This window comes from Mercurialis annua, linkage group LG6, assembly GCF_937616625.2.
Source record: "Mercurialis annua linkage group LG6, ddMerAnnu1.2, whole genome shotgun sequence".
NCBI classification, from domain to species: domain Eukaryota; kingdom Viridiplantae; phylum Streptophyta; class Magnoliopsida; order Malpighiales; family Euphorbiaceae; genus Mercurialis; species Mercurialis annua.
The window spans coordinates 7,013,147-7,040,418 of NC_065575.1; the positions used below are offsets into that span (position 1 = coordinate 7,013,147).

At 30.5% G+C, this 27,272-nt stretch overlaps 2 protein-coding genes across 4 annotated transcripts; one reads left to right on the forward strand and one right to left on the reverse strand.

Moving 5' to 3' along the window:
• Nucleotides 1-212: 212 nt before the first annotated feature.
• Nucleotides 213-7,775, forward strand: LOC126687322 (chloride channel protein CLC-f). Its single transcript, XM_050381856.2, has 9 exons — nt 213-830; nt 971-1,373; nt 2,851-3,045; nt 3,598-4,052; nt 4,176-4,280; nt 5,149-5,379; nt 5,488-5,697; nt 6,049-6,281; nt 7,356-7,775. The coding sequence occupies exons 1-9, from the start codon at nt 414-416 to the stop codon at nt 7,420-7,422; spliced, it is 2,316 nt and encodes a 771-aa protein (XP_050237813.1). The 5' UTR covers nt 213-413; the 3' UTR covers nt 7,423-7,775.
• A 5,435-nt stretch (nt 7,776-13,210) lies between these two features.
• On the reverse strand, nt 13,211-17,921 carry LOC126687304 (probable WRKY transcription factor 2). 3 transcript variants are annotated; one of them, XM_050381822.2, is made up of 6 exons: nt 17,555-17,921; nt 16,280-16,796; nt 15,459-15,647; nt 14,448-15,241; nt 14,193-14,354; nt 13,211-13,908 (listed from the first exon to the last, which is right to left on the reverse strand). In XM_050381822.2, the coding sequence occupies exons 2-6, from the start codon at nt 16,730-16,732 to the stop codon at nt 13,350-13,352; spliced, it is 2,157 nt and encodes a 718-aa protein (XP_050237779.1). In that variant the 5' UTR covers nt 16,733-16,796; nt 17,555-17,921; the 3' UTR covers nt 13,211-13,349. The 3 variants fall into 3 exon arrangements, with proteins under 3 accessions (XP_050237779.1, XP_050237780.1, XP_050237781.1); XM_050381823.2 differs by lacking the exon at nt 17,555-17,921 and adding an exon at nt 17,421-17,515; XM_050381824.2 differs by lacking the exon at nt 17,555-17,921 and adding an exon at nt 17,215-17,320.
• Between the last annotated feature and the right edge of the window lie 9,351 nt (nt 17,922-27,272).

Below are 27,272 nucleotides of genomic sequence, written 5' to 3' on the forward strand. Positions count from 1 at the left end.
TAAAAGTTTTATTTATATTTTTAGAAAACTCTTATATTAAATATTTTATTTTTTTTTATAAAAATTGTACCAATTAAAAATATTAATATTTTTAGTATTTTTTTTAATTTGTGTGTATAGTGAAATAGGATTTTTAAATTGGACGGAGAGAGTATACTTACATTTAAGGAGAAATTATAACTGTCATGTTAATGAGAGAATCAGATTAACCTATAGAGCTACCACATATGTCTCTGATCTTAATTATTAATATTAATGTTGAAAACAAAAAGAGAAAAAAAGAAGCGGAACAATGAAGCAAATTACTCCGTCTCTCTCACACTGATCTCCGCAACAACCACTGCACAAAAATGTTCACAACAAATCTCTTAACAAAAACCTAAATTCCATTCAAAACGACACGAATTCAACAAATGAAAGGCGGTGAATTCAGCGACGACAGTCAGTTATTAAGATCAACAGACGACGTCAATGAGAATCACCACAACATTGTAATAGACGACGATATCAACGACGACCGCCCCCACGACGACGTTTTAGACGGTCAACTAGTAACCGTCGCCAGTCCAGGAGGTCATAGAAGAAATATTATTAAAGACGTGTTTCTTAAACATTTAGATCGGGGGTTCTCCGGCCGCCGTCTCAATTCCCCTAGTTATAATAATAAGCGGAGTAGCCCTAGAACTTATCATAATAATCATAGTAATCGGAGGGATGACGAGGATGAAGATGTTCTCGGTGATAGTGCGCCGCCGGAATGGGTGTTGCTTCTTCTCGGTTGTCTTCTTGGCCTTGCCTCCGGTCTCTGTGTGGCGGTCTTTAATAAAGGGGTTTGTATTTCTTTTTTTCTTTGATTTTGGATCTGTATGTTACTTACAATTTTAATTCAAATTTCATTTAATTTTATGTTTAGGAAATGTTATTCGAATGTAAATTAAATTGACATTTTGATACTGATTATAATCTGTAGGTTCATGTTATACATGATTGGGCGTGGGCAGGTACTCCGAATGAAGGTGCTGCGTGGCTGCGACTACAGAAACTTGGGGACACTTGGCATCGGATTCTTTTGATTCCGGTTACTGGAGGAGTTATTGTTGGAATGATGCATGGTTTAGTTGAGATTTTAGATCAAATAAGGCAGAGTAGCTCTTCACCGCGACAGGGTGTTGATTTGGTGGCGGGAGTGTTTCCTGCGATTAAGGCTATTCAGGCTGCTATTACTCTTGGTACGGGTTGTTCTTTGGGTCCTGAAGGGCCTAGTGTAGATATCGGAAAATCCTGTGCAAATGGATTGTTATTAATGATGGAAAACAACAGGGAAAGAGAGATAACTCTTGTTGCGGCTGGTGCGGCTGCTGGCATTGCTTCTGGTACCTATGCTTTTCTTGTTTTTGATTTCTTATTCAGTTATTGGCTTTCTGTTTACTAAGAATATTGTGGTTTTTGCTTTTGTGCAAGATTACATGCTCTTCCTATTTGTTCCTCTTTCTTTTTTTAATGTGCCATTATATGCTTATTTAGATTTCAATTGCATCCTAAAGCACCTAACAATCTAACATTAGAGTCCCTTATATACCTTACATAGGAGTCCCTCATATACCTTACACTGAAGCCCTTCTTGTTTCCAAAAAAAAACAACATTAGAGTCCCTCATGTTTAGATTGAGTAGTGATTGCAGGAGCTCTGTATTTGTTCACAGTGGATCTTGTAAATATGAGGGCATGGGCTTTTTCATCGATATAGATTATTATAGATGAAATCCTGCATGGCCATAAAATAATGAAATTTATGCATACGAAAGTCTTGAGGACCCATTTTTAATACATGTATTTATCACTTAAAAAGGAAGATAGAAGTTCACTTCTCTTATTAAATGAGAGTATTGATGTAAAGAATGTCCCTTGAAATAATTAATCATATCTTTGAAAGACCTGAGATAGCAGGTGGAAGTGTTCAAGCATTCTGTGGACATCATCCAATGGCAATGAATTGACAAAAGAACATACAGATTGTTTGGACTAATTATCAGTATGTCAAGCGGGAGGGAAAGACACAATTTCACCAAGTTTTAGTCTTAGACTAGTTAGAGTTGCTACAAGGATCATTTTCTTCTTGTACTCAGCAGTATAGAGTCAAGTGTTTATAAGCTTTGTTTAAAAGTGGATGTAGCACCAAACGACTTTTCTGAGGGCTAATTGTTCAAAGTCTTAAGCTTTCTTAGATTCTCTATATTGTACATTTTAGTATCTCTTGTTTCAAGCTGAGCATTATTTTAGTCCTTATACCATGTTAGTGAACATTATAAGATTTTACAATAAAAAAAAACGTTATTAGATTTTGGGGGGACTGAAGTAGGTCATACTACAACAAATTTTGATTTAAATTGCAGTTTTATTATTAAATGTTAGGCGCCAAATTGCAAGACAGTTTTAAGGATAAGCTTCAGTAAAAATATCAATAATCTTATAATTATAGCAAGCTGACAAGTTTTGAATCGTTTATTCTTAGAAAGTGTATATTACACAGTGTAAGTTACCTTTTTACTAACTTCTGTCTTTGCCATTTTTTTGTCTAACCTTAAAAGAAAAGCTTACTAGAAGGTTCTATATGCAGCTAGAGTTGCATCTAAGCTTGGGGCAGGTGCATTTTTGTCTTTCTTATGGTTTTATTTGGATTAGTAGGCATTGCCCTCTTCTCTTAAAGGATCTCAAAGGTCTTAGGTTATATATGTTAAGCTGTATCAAAAAGAGATGGTTCTTGTTTCTCTTGTCAGTAATCCTCTTTACCACTTAAGTGCTTGGTATGATTCACTCATTTTGTTGATCTGTACCTCTTCTTCCCCTTCAGGTTTCAATGCAGCTGTTGCTGGTTGTTTTTTTGCTATTGAAACTGTGTTAAGGCCTCGTCGTGCTGAAAATTCGCCTCCATTTACAACTGCAATGATAATATTGGCTTCTGTCATATCATCAACTGTTTCAAATGTTTTACTTGGTACACAATCTGCTTTTACGGTGCCACCATATGATTTGAAGTCTGCTGCTGGTATGATTCTCTCTTTTTTTCCTTAGGTTCTGCATCTCACATTTTTTTAATATTCCTGGTTTCAGTCACATGTGCATATGTGATTTTTAGACTTCCTAGTGTCTTGCATATTTTTGATTAATTTATTCAAGGATTAGGTTGCTTTTCAACATTTAGTTGGCATTTCTCTACAACTACGTTATTATGTTACTTTGAGGACATAGACTATCTGCTATTTGTTATGGACTTAGAAGTGCGGGAAGTTGTATTTGCATCAGTGATAACAGTAGGGATCTTGATTTACTTTCTGAATCATGGAAGACATCGGTAGATGCTAATATTTTACTTCTTTCATTCTGCTCGCTTTCCTCTAATATTTTACTACTTTCATTCTGCTCGCTTTCCTCGTCTTCATTTGGTCCAAGAAAAATAAAAATAAGAATTAAGAACTGAGTTCCTTGTTTATGAAACCTATATAGCTAGAAATTTGGAAGTTTAACATTTGATGTTAATGCATTTGCTGTTTATTTGTTTTAAATTTTCTAAAAAGATTTTTCTATGATTGCTGTGCAGAATTACCTTTGTACCTTATCTTGGGCATGCTATGTGGCGTTGTAAGTGTGGCCTTCAGTCGCTTGGTGACTTGGTTCACCAAGTTATTTGAATTTATTAAGGAAAGATTTGGTCTTCCTCCTGTTGTGTGTCCTGCTTTAGGTGGTTTAGGAGCTGGGATAATTGCTCTCAGGTATCCTGGGATACTATACTGGGGTTTTACTAATGTTGAAGAGATTTTACGTACTGGGAAAAGTGCTTCAGCTCCAGGAATCTGGTTATTAGCTCAACTAGCTGTAGCCAAAGTTGTGGCTACAGCTCTATGCAAAGGTTCAGGACTCGTAGGTGGGCTTTATGCACCAAGTTTGATGATTGGTGCTGCTATTGGTGCTGTTTTTGGGGGTTCAGCAGCAGAAATTATCAATTCAGCCATTCCTGGAAATGCTGCTGTTGCTCAGCCACAAGCATATGCCCTGGTAAGCATTATTGTAATCTTCCTAATCTATTTTGAGTTTAGTCATCTCTCGCTTGGTTTACCTACCCTTTTTTTGGTTCTTGTTAAGTTGATAAAAAAATATATTTTTACATTGATTGTGTAGGTAGGAATGGCTGCCACCTTAGCCTCAGTTTGTTCAGTGCCATTGACATCAGTTCTGCTTCTCTTTGAGTTGACAAAAGATTACAGGATAATCCTTCCCCTCATGGTAATTTTTCCAGATTTGGAGTTTTTTTTGCTAATATATGATATGCGCAGGCTGTAACTTATTATAACAAAATAGATCGAGGAAGTCTGCAAATTCTTATGCTCGTTGAATTTCATTGTACAATTACAATCCGCCATTCCAACTTGCTTAGCATTTAGCAATACTGCTGCTGGATATTCCCATACATTAATTAGCAATTCCAAACAAGATTGGAATTTTTGTTAATGTTTATTAAAATGTATCTTATGTCAGTAACTGTATTTTGGGATTTAAAAAATAAACAGTTAGAGAAGGGTCATACGCAATGGACCTTTCTGGAGATGACCTTACTTGCACCTATGATGACTTGATTAGAAAGGATATTGTAGTTATTTTCTTTTGGGTTAAAGTCATAAAAATACACCAACTTTCACTTTTTCTCAAATCCATACACGGTGCTGAGGTGGCACTCATTTATTGGTGTAATTTGCTGAGGTGAAGGTCATTTTCAACCAATGAATGAGTGCCATGTCAACACCATGTATGAATTTGGGAAAAATGAAAGTTGATGTTTTTTTTATGTCAATATCTAAAAGGGGTGATTAAATTGAGAAAACGTGTAAAGTTGGTGAATTTTTAGACATTACTCCTTTTCTTTTTGCATCATACATCTAAAGCATTACATAAAAATCTGTTCTTTTGACGATAAAAAAAAATCTGTTCTTTTGACAATAAAAAAAAAATCTGTTCTTTTTATTCTTTGACGAGAGTTTGCTCCCATTGTTGTTACTGTTCTCTAGTTTCTGTTGGGTAAGTTTCGTTAACTATATGTTAATACATATGACATCTGAAAATTAAATCTCTTTTTCCTGTTAAATTTTTCCTTTAGGGTGCTGTTGGATTAGCAATATGGGTTCCTTCTGTGACCAACCAGCCAAAGGAGACTGAAGTATCTGATTCACGTACTTTGACGAGGGGATATTCTTCTCTTTCAAATTCTGAAGACAAGAATGAAAGCTGGAGAAGAATTGACGATGGAGATGATCTAGAACTCTCTGTCATCGGAAATGCTTCTGAGCATGAAGCAATCAATGAAGATTTGGTTTTGGAAGATTTAAAGGTTTGAATATTTCCTCCTTATCACTATTTGTATTTCCTTTTTCTAGAGTTAATGTTATTGTCTTTGAGGCCTAATTTGTACTTAAATGTCTTTTCTTGCCAAATCCAGGTTTCTAGGGCCATGTCTAAAAACTATGTGAAGGTCGTAGGAGCTTCAACAGTAAAAGAAGCTGTTGATTGTATGCATAACAGCAAGCAGAATTGCGTGCTTGTGGTGGATGATGAAGATTTATTGGAGGGAATTCTAACATATGGTGACATTAGACGGATTTCTAAGAAGTCTGATGAGACCAATATAGGTGATTCAGCAATTAAAGATGTAAGGATGGAGGCTAAATTTTTATGGTTGTTAACTTACATCCTTGCTGTGTTACTAAATATGACAGTGTTGTTCTATTGTTATATCCAACTCTCCATGATCAGCTTCCTTTCTTTTTTTCTGCATTTGTACCTCCTTCACGTGAAACTTATACAGTCCTACCAATCCAATATGGACCTGCATTGTGTAATTTTTAATCAATGTGATACTTTTGAGACTGATATCTTGCTTTGAATTTATATTGTATCATTGTATATCTTTTTCTGCCTAAGGTTATATTTTTACCATATTATTAATGCTACAGGTGGTTTTATTTTTCCTGATGTGCAAGTTCGTCATTGTTGAATACAGGTAAACACTTGTCTTGTTTCTGCTGTATGTACCCGAGGGATAAGCTACCGAGGGCAAAGTCGTGGACTTTTAACCTGCTATCCAGATACTGATTTAGCAACTTCCAAAGAACTTATGGAGGCCAAAGGGATCAAACAGTTGCCTGTAGTTAAGCACAGTAGAGGCTCTTGGAAAGAAAGAAAGCGACGACTTGTAGCTATTCTTCATTATGATTCAATTCATAGTTGTCTCAGGTGCTTACTTTCTTATTTTCTCAAGTAAACATCTTTTTTTCTTTCCATAATTGATGCATGCCACTTGATTCCAAATTTCTGATAACACAATTACTCTGACTTCGTCTTATTTTTCTTTAGAGTTGCATTTTTGATTTTTGTTCTCTTTTCTTTATTTTCTCTTGATGTCACGACTCTCTTAAGGAAGTTGGAAGTTGTCTCTTTTCTAATTCTGATTAGTTCATAACTTCATATATATCAAGTGAAGCCAGCAAGGTTGACATATTTCAGCACTATCGGTTGCATAGTGCTGTTTGTTATTATTAGTAGGCTTAATCATCCAAACATACCCTCTCTACTTTTTTCTTTTATACCACAAACTTTCAAAATTATCAATTTTACCCCATTTTCCAATTTTCAATTTCTGTTGCACCCATTTATTAAATTGGAGTTTTTTACTTGAAAAATGTTTAAATACTTGTAGTCTCAATTTTTTTAGTACTTTTTAAAATATTAAGGGCTGATTTGGACTACATGATAAATATGAAGGACATATTTGAAACTTTTTCAGAGTGAAAAAATCTGTAAAATTGACAATTGTAAAAGTTTGGGAAATAAACGAAAAAAATTGAAAATATGAGGCAGTTTGAATGATTAGGCCTTAATAATATTATTGTTGTTTTCCTCTTTTTGGAGAGAACAAGAGGGCATGCCCTGGAACAGTGAGAAAGTTGCTCATATGGTTCAAAATGAAAGGGAAAGGCTGCATACAAATGTGCCTACCCAGAAACAGTTGTACCCCAATACACATCAAGTATACATGTCACATTTAAAATCAAAAAGTTCACACTTCTCCAATATTTTGTAGGAATTTTTCGTATTGTTGATCTCTCTCTCTCAAAGACAGGAAAATAGATCTCTGCTTTTTATTATTTATTATATTTTTTTATCAATTGGATAGCATTTGGTTCAACACGCATGCTGCATGAAATTGCGTTTAAATGTTGTCGACTGGCAGAGTTTGAACAATTTTTGAGGTCATATTGCATTCGCATTTTCGACTTTATGGTTATGTTATGTTTTCTGTTTCTGCAGAGAGGAGATATCTCGCAGGAAGTCTATCTATAGAAAGGAGAGCAAGATGGTAGAAAGTAGCCACTAATATAGTAATGAAAGTACTCGTCGGATTCCAAGTTTGTTTGGACCTGCTCTCGGGAAAGGCAGGTTAAAGGTGAGAGATCATGAATTTAAATGCCGACTTCATCACACAAGTAGATCTGCATATTTTTTGATGGCCAGTTATATTATTATTATACATCTCTTCTTTTGAGGGTTTAGATATGAAAATACCCTTCTGATGGGTTTTGCAAACTGTGCAAAGATCGGCCTAGAAATTTGCATTTTGTACATGTAAATTTTGTAGTTACATTTCGATGTTAGTGGAAAAAGAAAGAAAAGAAGAGAAAATACATGTTGATAGTTGAATGAATTCAAGCCAGAGTCCTTTTCCTTTTCCTTTTTTGGGGTTATCTTTTTTTTTTATATATAACTAGTACGGAACCCTCGCGTTGCTTCGGGTGAAATATTTTTTTTTATTTATAGACAACTTGAACATTATAATAATTAGTTATGCAGTTTTCGAATAACAAAAACACAAATATTTTTAATAAAACTATTAGAATTGCAATTAAAATTTGTAACATTATGCTGATGCAAATGTTTAACTCGCATTGTTTTCATTACAATATTAAAAAGTACTTCAAACTAAATGCTACTTTCAAAGGAAATTCATCATCAGTAAATTAAAAAGATTGACAGATTTCATAAAATATTGCAAAAAGAAGTCGACTACAATTGAAAAACTGTCAAAGTTACAAAGAAATTGGACTCGTAGCGTATTTCTTACTAATTCTTGAACTTTTAAATAGATAAAATTGCGCCATTATAAAAGCCAAACTCGATTCTCGTTTCTTTCTGTCTCTAAATTTTAAGGAAATAATGCTTTTATTCTAATCACTTGTAACTCAGAAAATGGTTTAGGCAAATGAAATGAAATTTGTAATAAAAAAAGAAATTAATAAATCTCCTAATTATGTAGTAAAAAAATAAAAATGCGTTATTAATTCTCATATTTATAATCTGTAATTAGTAAATATTGCAAGAGCTAATAAAGATAGAACCAAAAATATAAAATAACCTAAAAAGAAATAAAATTCTTTTAATGACAGATTAAACATACTAATGAATAATAAAATTATAATTATAATAATTAAAACTAAAATTGATTTCATTTTGAATTTTTTTAAAGACTATAATTTTTTTATAAAAAAAATGAAAAAAAATTGTGCAATGGAAACAAATAATAAAACATATAGCCGTTTTATGATCGTTATATAGCCGTTTATTATTTTGAATTTTGTCAGTTTGTTAGATAAAAAAACAGTGAAGTTAATTGTAGAAAATCAAAATATAAATATTATTTATTTTATTCTAATAAAAAAATTATTAAAAAATGACTTAAATTAATAAGTGAAATAATCAGTAATTTATTATGTGAAAAATACAAAAATTATTTTTTAAAATAATGTCATCTGCCAAGATAATTTTTAGTGTATTATTTTAGTGTAAAATTTACTTCCACCTAATATCTAGTGATGAAAATAATACAGGAGCAAAATATTTTATATAAATCGTTATAAGAGCTTTGATTATTAAACATAATTAAATATTTTAATTTGAATAAAAATATTTAACCAACAATGTAAATTAAACCTAGCAAGAGAACATTTTTAGCAAAAAAATAACAGTCTTTTTCTAACATTTATATGGAAAGGCAATTATGAAAAAACTCAAATTTAATAACTATATTTAAAACCAAATTAGAAAGATTTTGAAAAAAAAGAGAATTGGGGCCAATTTTATACAAATCCAAACCTAATAATCAATATTATTTTATAAATATTACGCTCAAAAAATATTTTCTATAATAACCATACACTGTTTAATATTCAAAAGACACACTCAAACATAACTTAAAACATTTATTTTTAAATATATTTAATTTTAAATTTTATCTAGTAATTTATTAGTTCTATTTAATATAAAATTTGATAATATATTGTTCCTGCATCTATATTGATGAGTATTATGTAGTATGATGTTATTTATCATTTTTTTTATTTTCTTTTATGTTATAAGATGAGTTTCTCACCTAACTGATAGTCCATGACGTTTTGAGTGACATTGCTTTACCACAGCGTTAAATTATTGCATGGTGGCAGTTTGTAAAATAGTAATGAAGTAAAAGTCCTTTAAGGACTAAATGACTTGCAAATTAACTTTAAAATCTAATATCTTCCTATTCACAGCAATAAAATAGTGAAGGACTAAAGGGGTACTATAGATCTTAGTGGCTGTTTGGTAAATAGAAAAGCAAAGACAATGATTATATAAAGACAAACTTGTAAAAAATCGTAAATTTATATTGGTTTTTTAGAAATTAAGTATCAAGGAGCTGGGCATTTGTATGATAAATAGCTGGAAATTACTAAAAGGCCAACATAAATATAAAGTAAGAAGAGAAATTAAAAGGACTTAAAAGGGAAGTGAAATTACTGTACAATGTACAGTGTTTTTCACTTCTCTTTTATATGTTTTATATAGATTTGGGGTTATCTTGTACTGTTCTACTATAACATATTTGAAATTATGAATAATTATCCAACGCAACGGTTGCGTCACGTCATTCGTGCAACAAACCAATAAGACGTTAGCCATGCGCAAATGTTTAATGATAAAAAAATAAACAATAAATAAAGATTCTCTATCGCAAATGATTATTGGCTTGTTGTAAAAATGACGTGGCACATCCGTTATATGGGATAAACACTCTAAAATTAGAGTATCCAAAGTCGTTAGTTTAGAGGTTAAATAATGAGTTAAGCTTATAGAAAATTGTCCTTAGTTAAGGATTTGACTATTGGCTTCTCAATAAACAAAAACAATTAAACACGGGATTTGACTATTGGTGTATTATCTCATTCCCATATTGATTGTGCGATGTCCTTTTTAGTTTTATAAAAAGCTAAACAAATTCATTAATTATAATAAAAATTACATAAAAAAATAATTTGTCAATAAATTGAGTGAACTGTTTTAGAATAGATGATGTTCGAATAAAGCTAATTTAACCACCAAGGTTAGAGGTGTGCGATTTATTCAAATCAAATCTAACTAAATTTTAACTTTTAATTAATCAAATTATATTTTAAATTCTTTTAATTTGGTTTGATAATTTATTAGTTTGTAATAAAAGTGAACTGCAATATTTTACTTTTCACATTCAATTAAATTAAAAATTTAATTTTTTATAATTTCAAATGGAGTCTAAAAATTAATCAGTTGCATTCAGTTTCGTCACGCAGTATGCTGCTTATGCAAGACTTGGTTCTTCGACATTATTATCTGCATCTCTCGTCTTATTTTATTATTTTGTTAAATTTTGATTTATATTTGTATAAATGTTAAATTACTTTAATACTCTTTCTGTCATATTTTAAAAATTAAAAAGCTTACACTTTTAGAGAAAAAAAAGTTATTTAATTATTGTTAGTTTATTATGATAGAATAAGCCTACCTGTGTGTTGAGGCTGCCACAACACAGAGTAGTGATTTTTTTTTGAAGTGGTTAATTCACCAGTTCAATATTGATTTATTAACCATTTCAGTCTTTAGATTTTAACGCAAGCTATTATGTGAATTGAATTACTAAAGGTAAAATTAATGGTAAATTTACATGCTAAATGCAAGCGATCTCATGTGTGTTTGATCATAATTAAGCTGTTATATATGTTGATATTTTTTTTTGATAATTATATGTAGATATTAATTAGGGCTGATTACTATTATCCCATGAGGTTTCGTCTGAAATATTATTTTTCCCATGAGTTTAAAAAAATAATTATTTTTCCTTTCAATATTATGTTTCAGCTAACTAAAACTTCTTATGCAGAGGGGTGGGTGGGTTTACAGTCGTTTATACTAAAACAGTAGTATTTCATACGGAATTTCATGGGGTAATAGTAATTATCCCTGTTAATTATTGCTGCAAATGATGGTATCCATCATTATGAAAGTTGCTACACTTTCATTTTAATTTATAATCTGTTTGTTTTAATTCATATCTAATTGAAAATGAGAGATTATAGAAATATTGATAATTATTATTTTGATCATTAGGAATATTAACTATTAATTCTACATAAAAGGTATTTGAGGAAAGAATTAAAAACTAAACAAATACTAATTTTTATATAAAAAATGGAATGAATGACTTTTATTAATATCCAAATCTCATATTATCATTTTCATTCTCATACTTCCATAGTTCAATAAACAGTTTTTTAGGCAAAAAGTATAAAAAAAAACCTCGTAGTTTTCACAAAAGTACAAATCAGTCTTTTTATTTTTTTGGTATAATTAAGCTCTCTTTATTTTTAAATAGAACAAATGAAACCTTTCGTCCAACGCCATTAGAAACACTCGTTAATGGTTGAAATGTCTCCTATAATCATATAGAAAAAAATTCAAAAATAATTTTAATGTTTAAAATATTTACCGAAAATTTGAGAGGTAAGTATCCCAAAAGTAAACTAAAATGGTTTATTTGTTCGATTTTAAAAAAATGAGGTTTAATTATTCAATTTTAAAAACATGAAGGCTTAATTGTGTTCCAAAAAAAATCAAAGGACTGATTTGTACTTTTAAAAAAAAGTCGGGAATTTTTTTATACCTTCTGTCTTTTTTTTTATATATATAAATTTACGACTTTGCTCTGGTCATTACCGTCAAAACCATGAGCTCCACAGCTTTAATAGTACAATACCTGGTTTTTGGCCATCCAAGTTGAATTTAGTAAAATATTTATTACCATTGGTTATTCATTTTGAATAGTGGTTTGTGTTAAAGTGTAGGGACTGAAGTGGTTAATTAATCAGTCTTGAACTAGTTAATTAACCACTTCATTAAACAATTATACCATTGTGATGTGGCAGCCTGAGAGGCTGAAATTTTATTCATTTATAATATTCTTAAAACATCCTTTTAATTTGATACAAACTGTTATTAATTAATAATTTATAAATAATAAAGCCATTGTATTAAATATTATATGTATTTGCAATTCATTTGATTTAAAATTTCATTTTGTGTACATTGATAAACACTTTATCTAACAAACATTCATATTTAATGAATTTTAAATACAAATATAAATTTAATTTTCATATGATAAGACTTATAATAGTATTATAATAGTTTTATCTTTTTTTTAATACTAAAGCTTTTTTTTTTAAAATGGAACACTGACAATAGCAATATTTTTATTCTGTTTTTTAGAATATTTAGGAAAGTAAAAATGAGTATTTCATTCTTTAAGACTAATTATTTTCTTCTCTATGTAAGTATTTCACTTCATGAATCAAATACAATTAAGGTATTGTACCTTTCCGGTTGATAAAATAATTTGTTAAGAATGCATGTTAGATCTCTTTTTTGTGTTTTTCTTTATTTTTTATTTTTGTAATGAAACGTAATATTTATTATATATATACATTAATAAATTATGGTGAACTGGATTTAAGCTTGATTTGTATGCATATTTTAAAAAAATTGAAGAAATACCAATTACTATTTTTTTACTTCCTTTTAAAAAAAAAATTGATGCCTCACACATAAAGGCCAGAGCAGATTATAAAAAATAATTAATTAAATAGCACTACTTTGACATTTATATGTTATGCATCATTTTTCAGCAACATTTTTTTTCTCCTCAGTGTTGATTATATGAAGAGATTAGCTGATTGGGTGGATGGCTAGAAATTCTCTGTATAGGAAAATATCTTAATGATTGCATTTGAAACTATGCCCTCTCAACTCAGAAAACTTCGTAATAAAAGAAATATGCCAATCTATATATAAAGAAGTATAAAAATGTACTGTATCTATTTTCAACACAATTAACAGAAGTAAATAAGTATTACCAATGATAAATAAATATTTAGATGCTAATGAAGAAAAAATAATAATAATTTACATGTGCGGTCCAAGCGGCAGCCTATTCATGATTTGCTGATAAACTGATGGATTATTGGATAGATTGAGACTTGGTTCAGACATAGGCTCCACCTTAGGTTCTCCTTTGGGCAACATATACCCCATTTCATTCATGGGACGTTGGTGGTGTGCTAAGTAGGGGTGAACCGACATAACCGGCATCTTCGGTTGGCCCGGACCCAGTCCAGCCATTGCCAGATTAGCTAGCCCTGGTGGATGCATTCCAAATGAGAAGTTAGGGATATGACCCATTTGTTGTCTTCCATGATGGCTGAAGTTTCCGTACGCTGCAGACCTATCGAACCTTGACATACCGTTATGAACTTGAGATGGCTCTGGTCTATGAAGAACAGCTGCACCGGCTTGTGAGTGAATGGCATTAGATGCAGAGTTAGCATGGCTGCTGTTGCGTGCAGCCGGAACGTCATGATTGTGTTTTCCCTCGTATGTAGTGATCACTGACTTAAGGTCATGTGATGCCCTCTCAACATGCTTCCTCACCGTGCAGCCTGCATTAGTGCATTTGTAGTAACTCCTGCAGTAGACCATGCCATAAAGAGTTTTAATTTACAGATATGAAGAGAATGTTGATTTCTAATGTAATCTATATAGCACGGAAACAATGCAATGGAAAGATGCGGAAAATTATGTTCTTTTTAGAATCATAGGTTATAAATATGGAGTATCAGAAATTTCTCTAAAAACAAAAGATGAAATACCGAAACATAGGAGTTGATAAGTTTTCGTGTAACAAAGTATGTAACCGACAGGGTTGATGAAAAATGACGAGATTCCCAATCAATTCATAATTTAAATCACCTGGGATTTGGATTTCCTTTCACAACTTTTTGCCCATATTTGCGCCAGCGATATCCATCGTCCAGGATATCCACCTCGCTGGTAGTCTGGACCACAACTCTAGGCTCCCGAATAGCTCTTGTAGCTCCTGCAATCTCTGTGGGGTATGTTGTTTCAATCTTCCTGAGTTGTCAAAAAACGTGTTCAAGTTATTTCACATATAATAATTAAGATACGAGGAAATAGTCGTAAAAACCATCAATAAAATGTAGCAACCTTCTCTTTGACTCGGATTCATCTCCTTCGCCATCATAACCTACGCTTCCATGTGTGGCGCGATCATCTTCATCTTCATCATTAGAAAAGGTAGATGAGGCATCAACAGCATCACCTGCTTCACCGTTAGCAGCATTCTGAGCCTGCACTGCGGAAGATGGATTGCCAAATTCAGGCGCTACAGATGCTGAAGAAGTCACCTCAATGTTGTCGTGCCTCCAATCGGGTGTCCCAGCAGCATTTTTACTCAGCGCACTTGCCCAAATAGGATCATTTTCTGTTCCGCGCTGTAATCCAGCTTGCTCAGGGACATCTAGTTGCATATCCACGAGGGGATTTGACGATCCGATGGCTGAACGTCGATTAAGCGTAGGTTTAGGATGGTTGTGGGCCCCCTTGTAGATGATCTCTGTTATATGGCCCTCGTGAGAGCGCTCTACTTTCTTCTTAACCAAGCAATTTGGATGCGTGCATTTGTAATAACTCCGCGGGTACTCACTTCCCTTTACTTGTTTCTGTCCGTATTTTCTCCAGTTATATCCATCTTCAGATGGTGTACCACCACCGCCACCCGCCACGGAATCTCCACTGGCTCTCTGGTCTCCTACTTCATCCTGGTGCTCATCAAGAGGTGGAGAATGTTCGGCACTGCCACCAACATTATCGAAGACCCTCCTATCACTCCTCATAGTCTGGAGACTGTTGTTCCGATGCTGAGATTGGACTTTGGCTGGTTCTGCACCATGAAGAGAATTCTCTGACTGAACTGAGACTTCAATGCTCGGAAATGATTGCTACATAAGAACAATTAAAATTATCTACATGCAGATGGAAAACAACAAATGCTTAACAAATTAATCAATCACCGATTCCTTCCATTTTAAAAGCAACATTCACCTCTGCTCGACATTTACGAGGCATGACAGATCATCAGCATTTGAAATATACCGAGTCATGAAGAAAAAGAAAATTAAGCATAGTTGCTAAAGCAAGACTTGAGCAAATACTTACTTTGCTTGTTGGAGCGAGGAAAAAACCAGATGCAGAATCTGGAATTGGCTTGAATGCAAAAGAAGAATCATTGATGTCCTCAAAGAAATTTTCTTTATTTTTATCAGAAGGTTCAGACATCAACATAGAGCCCTTACTATTACCATTTAGGACAAACGAGAATTTTCCAGTTGTTGGAGATGGCTGTGCCTAAGGAGTGACAGGTTCAGAAGCAGAATTTAGAACATTGAAGAACAACTAAACAAAGATCAATTTCTGTTTTCAGGGTTTTATTTCTACACTATGGTAATCACCTTAAATATAACGAAAAGGAGCTTAGAGATTCAAGACATGTTATAAGCTTAGAGATGCTTATCCAAAAATAACAACTTTCATTTCAATATTCGTGAAGCTTTTCCGCATAAGACTTTTTGAGGTTTAGGCATGTAGTTGATTAACAGATCTCAGTTCGAAGAAAATAGATAAAAACTGAAAACCAGAACTATATAAAATGCAGTAAAAGATCATTAACTAGACACTTCATTCAATAAACGTTTCCCGTTTCAGACATGTGTTGGAAACTTGGGATTTTGGACACGGAACTTCATTTATAACATATGAAATCTTAAAAGAACACTCTTTAGTCCAATTCATGTTTCCCTGTGTCCGCATCCTTGCTACCTAGATGACCTAAAAGTATTTCCAAGCCATCACAGCCATCATTAACAATCTCACACATTCCATTGGTTATTGATAATGTAGCACAGTTATCAAATAAGTACTTCAAAAGCTAATGGAAAAGGCCAAATGATGCTAAAGGACTTTCAAGATTGTAAACTTACCAAATAATTTGAAAGGAATACTGGAGAATCTAACAAGGTTGTTGGGCTGAGACCGGGAGGGATTGTCAGATAAGGAGATCGAATCTCAGGATTAAGTGAAAGGTCAGCAGATTTTATGCTTTCTGTATTTAACCTTGGAGCATTAAATCCCGCTCTTGCCGCCATTCTTTCTACAAGACCACCGCGTGAACTAGATTTCTGCTCGGAATATGTAGTTAGTTCTGTAAACTGAGCACCATAATTTTGTGCCCCATCCTTTTTGCCATTGTTTCCTGTTGTTGCCTGTTCTCTCGATCCCAGAAATAGCTCTTCAGTTTTATTCTCTCGAGAAGATTCTGGAGTAGTTTTGGAGCTATTATCATCACCTCCAATAGCTGAGAAAAACGTTCGTTGGTTTGAGCGAGGAGGCACCCAATCTCCAATTATAGCAACATTATCATCAATCCCAGACATACTTAAGAACTTCGGCTGCAGGTCTGGACAGCTTGCAGTCGAGTTGTTGGCTATCGTTGAATTCCTGAAATGTATACAACAACGATTCAATTAGATACAACAACTTGATGCACTTTAGAACTATATTCTTGCTTTTTCAAGCAACAAAACCAAACCAATAACTTCCACTCAACTGACTAACAAAAATTATTGATCTTAGCTAAGCTTAGCTTTAAACCCAAATCAGAACCACAAAATTCAAATTGTATGCTTCAAGTTACCAGAAATAGATTTAGGAATAAAGTGAAAATTTCCCCTTATAATGTACAAGAACAAAAAAACACAATCCAACTCAAACTTGTTCCCAACTAAATAGGTATCATCCAACTATGCACTAGTTCAACAGAATATATTCAGAAAAAAGAAAGCTTGAAAAGGATATGAATAAAGATGTTACAAAGAAGAGCTAATAAAATGCATAGCTTTACAAAATCAAAATTTACCTGTACAAACAACATTACAGTTTGATGATGATTTTAATCAAGAAAGCTAATCAAGGATAAAACTGTACAAACTTTATAACTAATGTTCAAGCTCATAACTTTTTCCAATCAAGATCCAATTACAAGAAACTCAATAATTGCAAAACAAAAAGAACAAGATTTCATATGATAAATGAATTATAGCCATGAAAAACAAATACAACTACCTTAAATTGGCAGAAAAGATATGAATGTCAGAACATTCATTAAAAAAAAGATTCAAAATTTAGCCCAAAACAAAACAAAAAGAAAAAAGAAACTAGAGATAGAAAGAGAAAAAAGAATGATTAAAAATGATTACCTGATTGATTATAGAGTCAAGGCTAATATGATGGCAAATATTAACAAAGACCCACCACCACCTCCTCCACCACCACCACCACCACCATCACCATCAAACTGAACCCAAAAACAAATTTAAAAAAGATCAAATCTTTAATAAATTTCCCTTCAATTCAACCAAATTTGGAAATGACCCACTTCTTTTTCCTTTGTTTTAGCCCAACAAAAAAATGAAATGATGATGTTTTAATTTGGATTTGAGAAAATTACAAAAAGTAGAATAATTTCAATTATTCTATTACTATTACTATCATTAACATTACCAATTCCTCAATAATAAAACAAAACAAGGTTAAAAGCAAAAGAAAAATGTATAGAATCTTTGAAGAATGAAATAAAATTTTGATATATATATAAAAGAAACAAAGAAAAGTTCTTTATTTCTTTCTAAAAAAACACAACAAAAGCTTACACATTTCTTGATTCTACACTCCTATTTAACTAATAAATCTAATATTGTTTTGGACTAGAATGGTATCTTTTTTTTAATTTTGAACCAAATCTATAACAAACAAAAAAACAGTAAAAACTCCATTTGGGTATTGCATCATTGGTTTTCATTCATCATCCAATCAAATTTTGCCACTTGGTATTAAGTGGGTAGTGCAGTTTGTAATAGTGTTGCTTTTTTTGATTAAGAAAATGAAGTTATTAAATATTAAATTAGGAATAATGAATGATTAATTAGTTTAAATTATTATGGTAAATATGTGTAGCCTTTGGGTGGCAAGTTAGATGGGTGCCTAACACCTGTTGTTTGAATGTGAAAGATGTTATAACCAACTCTTTTTGTTGTTGTTTTTTGCCATTCTTACTTGAGACCCATTTTTTAAGTTCACCTTCTCTTCAGTTTTGTTTGTTATACTCCTAATTAATTAATCTTCTATTAATTACCTTTTCTAATTTTAGGGTTTTCTTTTTTTGATGACTTTGTTTGTGTACTTCTCATATTATATCTTATGCTCACACAAACTTGTTTACTCCATTCATTTCAAGATAATACTTTCTTTCCAAAAAAAAAAAACAATTGTCACTAAATAAAAAGATCATTTAAATATCGTGTTTATAATATTATTTTATTAAAATGTGTGTCGAAGACCTGTTCATAAATATGACTATCCATTTTCTGTTCAAATACAGCCATTCTGAATCGGGATGGGTACTTATTTTAAGGTTCAAGTTTGGCCCATCTGAATCCATAGAAAATTTAAAATTATATAGACCGGTTTGAATTTTTATTTTAAAATAAAGATAAGACTCCATAAATGTGCTTAGTCTTGTATAACTTCGATTACTGAATATGTCGGCTGATGAAAAAGAATTTAGTTTTTTATATAATTTTTTTTATCATTTGGAGATTAAAAAAATTTAATGTTTATGGGATAATTTAATTTTATGAACTTAGTAGACTGCTTTTCAGCATATATATCATTTTAGCTATAACTTATTGGTTGATTTTATATTTAGACTTTCAATTTGATTGTGTTCAAATCTGATTCATGAACGGATCTTGTTATACGATATTATTGTTTAATATAATTATCATTAAATTAAGAAGAAAGGTTTATTTTTAAATCTAGAAAATGTAAGTACTTAGAAATCGAAATATCTCTAAAGTAGTAATTATTGGTTTAAAAGAGAATGAGTAGCAATGGTCGGCTAACCACTGATCATCATAACTCAAATATTATAAGCATCGGGTAACAAATTGTTATTCGTGGATTTAAATTCTCCCATAAACGCTCTCACAAAAAAAAATAATGGTCAATTAAAATTAATATATTAGTTTTTTAGGTAAATTTTACTAATTTATGTTCTACTCTTTTAAATTATAATTCATTTAAATCTAGCGAAATGTTATCACATCCGCTCAATCTTACTCATCTTACTAGCTTTTACCAATACAATATTCAATTTTTAGTGTAAAATACTGATATCATTCTTCTAATAGTATTATAGTGTAATGTAACGGAAGTGAATTATTATTATTATTGATGCATATTATCTTTAACCGATCAATCAAATTACGTTTATAAATTACATTGTTAACTAACGGAGATTCCAAAGAGAATGAGAATGAAGAATTTTGCACCAATCTTATAGTATTCTTTTATTATTTCTTTTATCCCAAGAAACAAGAAATTTTATGGACTACCGTCTAACTTACGTCAAAATGAAACAGATTAAGACTAAGACAAAGCTTAATTATTTTTTATTTCTTTTGTATAGTTGGAATTGTTCTTGCATGAGTGGTAGCAATAATAATAATAAAACCCAAATTTTTATAAGATAAAAATACAGCTAGCTGACAAGGAAACGGATAAAATATTGATATACTCTCTAATTTTTATTCAAAAAATATTTAATGAAATTTAAAGATATATCATTTCGTGATAACTTGTTTATTCAAAGATATCTATATTGAATATTAATTAATTGTATAAAGACTTTGTGCAGACTCCGACCCTGACCAAATTTAATGTAAAAAATTAGTGTTTAAGTCCGGTCTAAACACACCGGACTTGGACAAGCCGGATGCATATACCGTCCTCTTTTCTCTAATATAATTTTTAAAAATATTGTAGAGCTTTCTTTATATATATTTTATTTTGAAAACACATATAATTATGTCTTTAAAAATCTGGTTTCTAAACACATTCATTTTCTTTTGTTTCAAATAAACTTATTAAAGATTTCTTAAAAATATTTTTTTGTTACTTCAACAATTCCCTTTTCATATTAACTCCTTTATTTTCAATTCTTATCTTCTTACTCTCCAAGAAAAAGAAAACCCTAATATAATAGAAAAGGAAATCCAGCAAGCATGTTAAGCAAATCTAATTTGGATTTGATAAGAATGTGCCAATTGGATGGATAAATGCAAGGCTATAAAATACTAACAATTATTTAATATTTTTGCTGACTGGCTTTAATGTTCACATTTATTAAAATTAGACAAGTTAGATGTATTATATAAATATTCAAAAGCCTAAATTAAAATAATGCCAGTCTGAAGTTTATCCAAAAACAAAAGTAATTGCTTCATCTTGGCAAACATATTTATATTTTTATACAAAATTAAATACTGTGCTGCAAACCCAAATTAAATAGGAGATGGGGCAATCCTTTTTCACAACCCAGTCAAAAAGATATTATTTGACCAATTCTTTGTCTTTTTTATAATTGAAAAATAATACTGCAAATTTCTTTATTTTTTTCCTAAAACCCATAAAACAAAAAGAAATAACATGTGGAACCATATGCAGTAACTGATTCACCATTCCACTTGTAACACAAATAGAGGTATACAAAAACCAAATCAAAGTACTGTATAACCAAATTAAATTCGATATGTTTTTATTTTAATTTGGTTTAATGTTATTCATCAAAAAAAAATTTGGTTTAATGTTTATAATCTTTTTTTAATTTTTTTAGTGGAATTTGATTTTTGATATTTTTTTTAATAATTGAAAAGGGGAAACATTTATAAAAGAAATTGAACTCACGACCTTGACAATTTGCTGCCTAATATTTATAATATTTGAACTACGACTCATCAGTAAAATATAGTATAATATATCAGTTAATTTTTAGTGCAAATGAAACTGACTCAAAAAAACAAAGGTAATTCTATGTAGTTCGGTTTGTTATTGTAATTTGAATTTACAGTTTATTTTGGCTTTAAACATAAAAACATCGGCTAGATTTTAGTATAAATCAAGCTAAAGTATTCTAACCGAATAACAAAAATTAATCAAACTAATTAATTATATTAAATTTAATTTTAAAAAGTCTATTATTTAATTTAATTTGATTTAGAAAACATCATTTTAATTCGATTTGGTTTAAACCAAATACGTACCCCTCAACACACTTTCATGCCAGCAAGCGGACGACTCTAAAAGACAGAGGTCACTGACAATCCAAAAGGACCAAAACCATAATCTTAAATAAAAAGAAAGAAATGCCAAATAAATTATTAATATAGTCCTTATTTAAAAGAGACAGATAAGTACTAATATTTGTATAAATAATTATTTTAATTATATGATTAATTTATTTTAGACCCGACCCTATGTCTAGGACATTACACATAAGATTGTGTGGCATTTTCTGCCACGTCAATTTTCATTTCCTTTTTAATTATTTTTTTTAAAAAAACATCTATAGAAAAATTTAAATTCACGATCTAATAATTTACTGTTTAAATTTTATATCAATATATATTAAATTAAAATTTAATTATCAAAATGTATCATTAAACAACCATCACTATATATGAAACCTAAAAATAATAACGAACTAATCTAACTTCAATTAAAACAAAATAAAAATAATTAAATTTTATAGTTGTAATATACATAAAATTTAAGTGTTAGAGAAATCTTCGCATTATAATACCAGTAGTTCTATTTTAAATATATTTTGATAATATAACCTTTCATGAAGAGATTTACTATCTAAATTTGAACAAACACTAAATAATTTTGGACAAATTTAAACAATTAAGATCATTCACAAAATACACCAAAACACAAGCAGGCAGTATTAGATTTGAGAGAATTCGGTCGAGAATTTTTAGAGAGCTAAACGAGAGAGATTTTATTCTGCCATAAAACTGACTTCTCCTTGGCATATCTCCTCTCGGCTCTCGCACTATCGACCACCGCTGCTGCCGCCGCCGCCATTTTACGCGCCACCCATTTCATTTTGACCGACTCTTAATTTCAACCAGTGCAATGCAATGATGGTTGCTAGTGACCGTTATGCTAAAACCAATAGTTTATAGTTTAAATTTCTTGAATGTAAATAATTTCCCAAAATGTACGTAAGAACCCAGTGAACAATTAATGGATAAAAGATGGATGATATGTATAAAAGGTTGACTGCTATACTGATTTTGGATTGACGATGTGCGTAAGGTTGACTCGTAAACTGTTTTTTGGTCTGGTTCTGATACTGAAAATTGATGATTACAAGGCTGTTGTCGAGTCTTATGAAATACAAAACAAAGATGCTGTCGTTCTTGTTGTTGTTATTTAAATGAAATTAAATATTAAATAAGATTAGACCTCATTCTTGTTTTTGGTTTACATGACACGCCGTCGTAGAATATAATTTTCACGGTGGTTCGGTGGTGGGTATTCAGGAGATGCCGTGGAAGTTGGAATGTTCAGCAGTTACGGGTGTAAACGAGCCAGGCCAGGACGAACCCTAGGTAAGCTCGAACTTGAGTGTGTTTTATAGGCTCGAGCTCGAACGGGCTTAAATTTTTAAGCTCGAGTTTAAATAATATCTGAACTGTTCGAGCTCGATTTGAATTTAATAAAATTAAAAATTAATCATATTTGATAAATTTTAATTATTTTTCACTATATAATATGTAATTTAATCCATTTATATAATACACATCTAAATTGAAAAGTATAAAAATCTAATATATTTATAATAGATTACTATTATTTTTTTAATAATAAGCTCGTTTAGACCTGTTTAAACTCGAAAGTCTCTGTAATTGATACTCGATCTCGGCTTCAATTTTCTGAGCTTATTTTTGAATTGATGTCGAGTAACTCACGAATAGCCCAACTTGTTTATACTTCTAGTGGCGGTTGTTTTTTATTTAAGAGACATATTAGACCTAGATGAGCTACCCGTATTGTCCTGACTAAAAAAAATAAAATTATCTAAATTGAGTACGAGTTAGAGCTGTTTAAATTTAATTACGATCAAATTTCAGTATTAAAAATCTTTCACGAATACATTAGACATTGACAAAATCATAAAATTTTAAAATTTAAAACTGATTCGCTCAAGAGTGTACATTGCTATTGTTAAATTTCTCGATTTGTAAAAATATTTTTATTTACAACCAATGTCACTGTTACTAAATTATTAATTTATGTTTTTACAACTTAAAAAAAGAAAATATATTAAAAGTAGAATGAAATACTAACTGGAAATAACAATAAACTGGCATAAAAAAAACGGAAGCAGTGGGATAACCGGTAAAATCAAAAAACATACATTCATAATCATGCATATTTTAGTCTTCATTTTTATCATTTAGTCAATTAAACTCCATTTTTTAAAAATTATATGCATAAAATCTAAAATCTGATACAAATATAAAAATTATTTTTAATCATTAATGTTTTGGGTTACTTCCATAAAAAAATCATGAACTTTAGACGAAATTTCATTTTAATCACAACTTTTAAAAGTTGCCATATAAAACCATGGACTTTCATTTTTTTTCAAATCTATCATCAAATTAATTTTCAGTGTATTTTTGCTGACGTGGCAACTGGAATCCGGCTGATTTGAAAAAAAAATGAACGGTAAAAATACACTAGAAAACAATCGATGATAGATTTGAAAAATATGAAAGGCCATGGTTTTATATGGCAACTTTTAAAAGTCGTGATTAAAATAAAATTCCGTGTACATTTTATGATTTTTTATGAAATTAACCCTAACGTCTTCAATAAGTAATACCTTTACTTATTTTTTTATATTTAGTATTGAATTAACTAAACTGGATCAAATTATTATTAACATTTATTGATTTTATGGACTACAAATTTGAATTTATATTCGTAGTACCGGTTTTAGAAACAGGAATATCATACAAAGCACTTTAAACAAATCAACATGACCAACCAACCTTTTAAACATACAAGGTAAGAAACATTTTCAAACTGATTGATTAATCCTTATGAACTAGCATATAACAAGATTATAAAGTCATGAAACATATCTAAACATCACATACAATAAGGTATGCAGATTCTAAAACCGAAATATATCAAAACCGGAGTTGAAAAAATAAATTTATGCTCATTTACAACAGAAGTGACATGATGTGCATAAGGGAGTAGCGTGTCGCCCTACATATATACCTCTAGTTAATGTTCCGATTAATGGTTTGATTCGATTTTTATTCGGCTATCCTGCATATGCCTCTAGCTATGTCCTAATTGTTTTTGATCCTAACACTTTAAACATTGCTTCTTTGTTTTTGTTTGAAAAATAAAGGGGGAAAAGGCTAGTATTAGTGGGACCATCAACCGAAAATTTGGGAATTGAATGAATGCAAGAAAAAAAAAGCATAGCTCTTTCAAGTTATAAAAGAAAAAAATATAAACCTTTTTAGTCACAAAGAAAAACCAATTTTCCTTCCTTGTCAATGGGACCTCTCCTTGGACTGAATTTCATGTATAATACTCCCTCCGTCCCAATAGAATTGTCCATTTTGCCTTTATCACACAGTTTAAGAAAAGCAATTATGGTTCATGGGTTTTATAAAATTTTCCTTACTTTTCTTTTCATACCCCTATTTAATATAGGGTCCACTTTCAATTTACTCATTAGTGTATTTTAAATAGGGGTAATATAGAAAAATTGAATGTAAAAATTAATTACTTTTTGAAAGTGGACAAGTATTTTGGGACAAATTTTTTTCTCAAAGTGGACAACTCTATTGGGACGGAGGGAGTATGATTTTTTTCTTAGCTTTTTCTTTAATTGTGGGCCATTGTGGGCCCTACTTCTTGGACATGCTCTTTGGATTTTCAATGGCCCATATTCTAAGCCTACTTGATGTTAGCCCTTTTGTTTTTATCATTGCCTTTTTTACTATTGCCAAGCAATAGATTTAGCTAAATTTAAAGGAGATTGCACAAAAAAAAATTTATCTTTTTATATTTACTCTCTCTATCTTAATTTTTAGAATATCTTCTTTTCTTTTTTCATATAATTAAAGTAAAATTACCATGTCATACATAAAGACTCAATTATGTGAAGAATGTAAACCATGTCCCACACTAACATGTAAAGTTTTTATTTTCCTTTTAATTTGATAAAGAAAGAAAGGGAATTGATTGGGAGAGGCTAAAACTAGTAAGAAAAATTTAGTGTATGTAATGAACGGATAATCAAGTACATGAATTGTGTCAAGAAAATAACATAATGGGAGCATGTTTGATGAGTAAAGACAGATTGTTGTTGGTACTATAACCATATTATATATTCCTAATCAAGCAAATCATAATCAAACTAATTATCATATCAAAGAAAATGACATTATTTATGCAACAAACATGTAGATGATGGCACTAGCATAAAGAAAATGATTCTTTACTAAATGGGTATCACTAATAACACTAATGATAATATTTTGTGCACTATATTCATATTATTTAAATATAAAAATCTCAAATTTAAATTTCCTATACTCATATTATTTGAATATATAATAATTGTAATAATTAGGGTTAATTGCTATTACACTATAAAATTATGTTCAAATAAATTAGAGTAATAATTAGGTTAATTACTATTTTTCTCATAATTTTTTAAGATAATAATAATTGATGAAAGTTAAAATTCCAAAATAAAGTAGAGTATCAATCAAACCATATTCGGATTTGGAGTGTGTTTATATTTTTCAATTTAATGGTAGATGCTAGATTTTGTCTAGGAATTGGGCACAAGATTCTTCACTTTCTCTTTTGACACAAGAATATAGTGATAATGCATCAAGTCTCAAGTTCATTTGTGCTAAATTTATGAAAAAATAAACCATAAATGTTTAAATTTTTTAAAGAAAGTTCACATCTACCCTTAAAAAAAAACTTAGTTTTCAACTTTGGAGGAAAAACCCCACTCTAAACTTGTCATTTTATATCAGTTTTCTCTTTTTGATTTATAAAACTTGCGTCAGATTAGAGTATAACTGACTCAAAATTGACAAGTTGATGAATTATTTTCTAAAACTACAGACATAGTGTTTTTTTTTATTTATTTTTTTCGAGTTAGAAAATTTGTATGAACCTTTTTTGATTAATTTTTTTTATTGACATGTATAAGGGAGAGAGCTTCGAATTTTTAACTACGAATTCAAATGAAATATTTTTAACACAATAGAGTATCATATTTATCTTTTGAAATAAAATTCATCATTTTTATTGTATATATTAAAAAATAAAATATTGTCTATTATGTAGCTCGCGGAATCCGATGCATATTATAAATATAGCAAGGACACGATGTCAATGAATAATTGCTGAAAACATGTCTCCATTGAACATTTTCTATATATCAACCAAAAGTTAAATCTAGCTTGAAAAATAACACAAGAATAATAAACAAGTAGGTCACATTTTATTCCCATCAATCTTTCACTTTTGGAATCAAATGAAAATTCAGTAAATGATGTGATATTCACTATGAATATTGATCCAACTTGCTTCAACTTCATGCTTTCTCCAGTTGACTTGAATCAATTCTCTGCTCACTAAAATTGCATTATAGCAAAGTATCCAATTAAGAATAAAAAAAATCATATTCCATTTATAATTTCTGTTCAAAGAACATCTAAATTTAATTACTAGCATCAACTACAAGAATATGCATTGAATAAAAGCTAAACTAGCTATTTTGTACGGAAATGAAAAATACGGTAAATAAAATTTTTTACGAGAATATATTATGAATATAAATTTTTCGGAGTTTCATAAACATTTTCAGAAACCCTAAAACGTGGAATTCAATAAAACAGGATACAGTTTGCATTGGCAAGTTTCACTAAATGCAAGTTATGAAATTGTCATTGCTATCACTACAACTTTGCAGGATACTGTTCTACATGTATCTTGCTTCTAAACTCCTAGGCT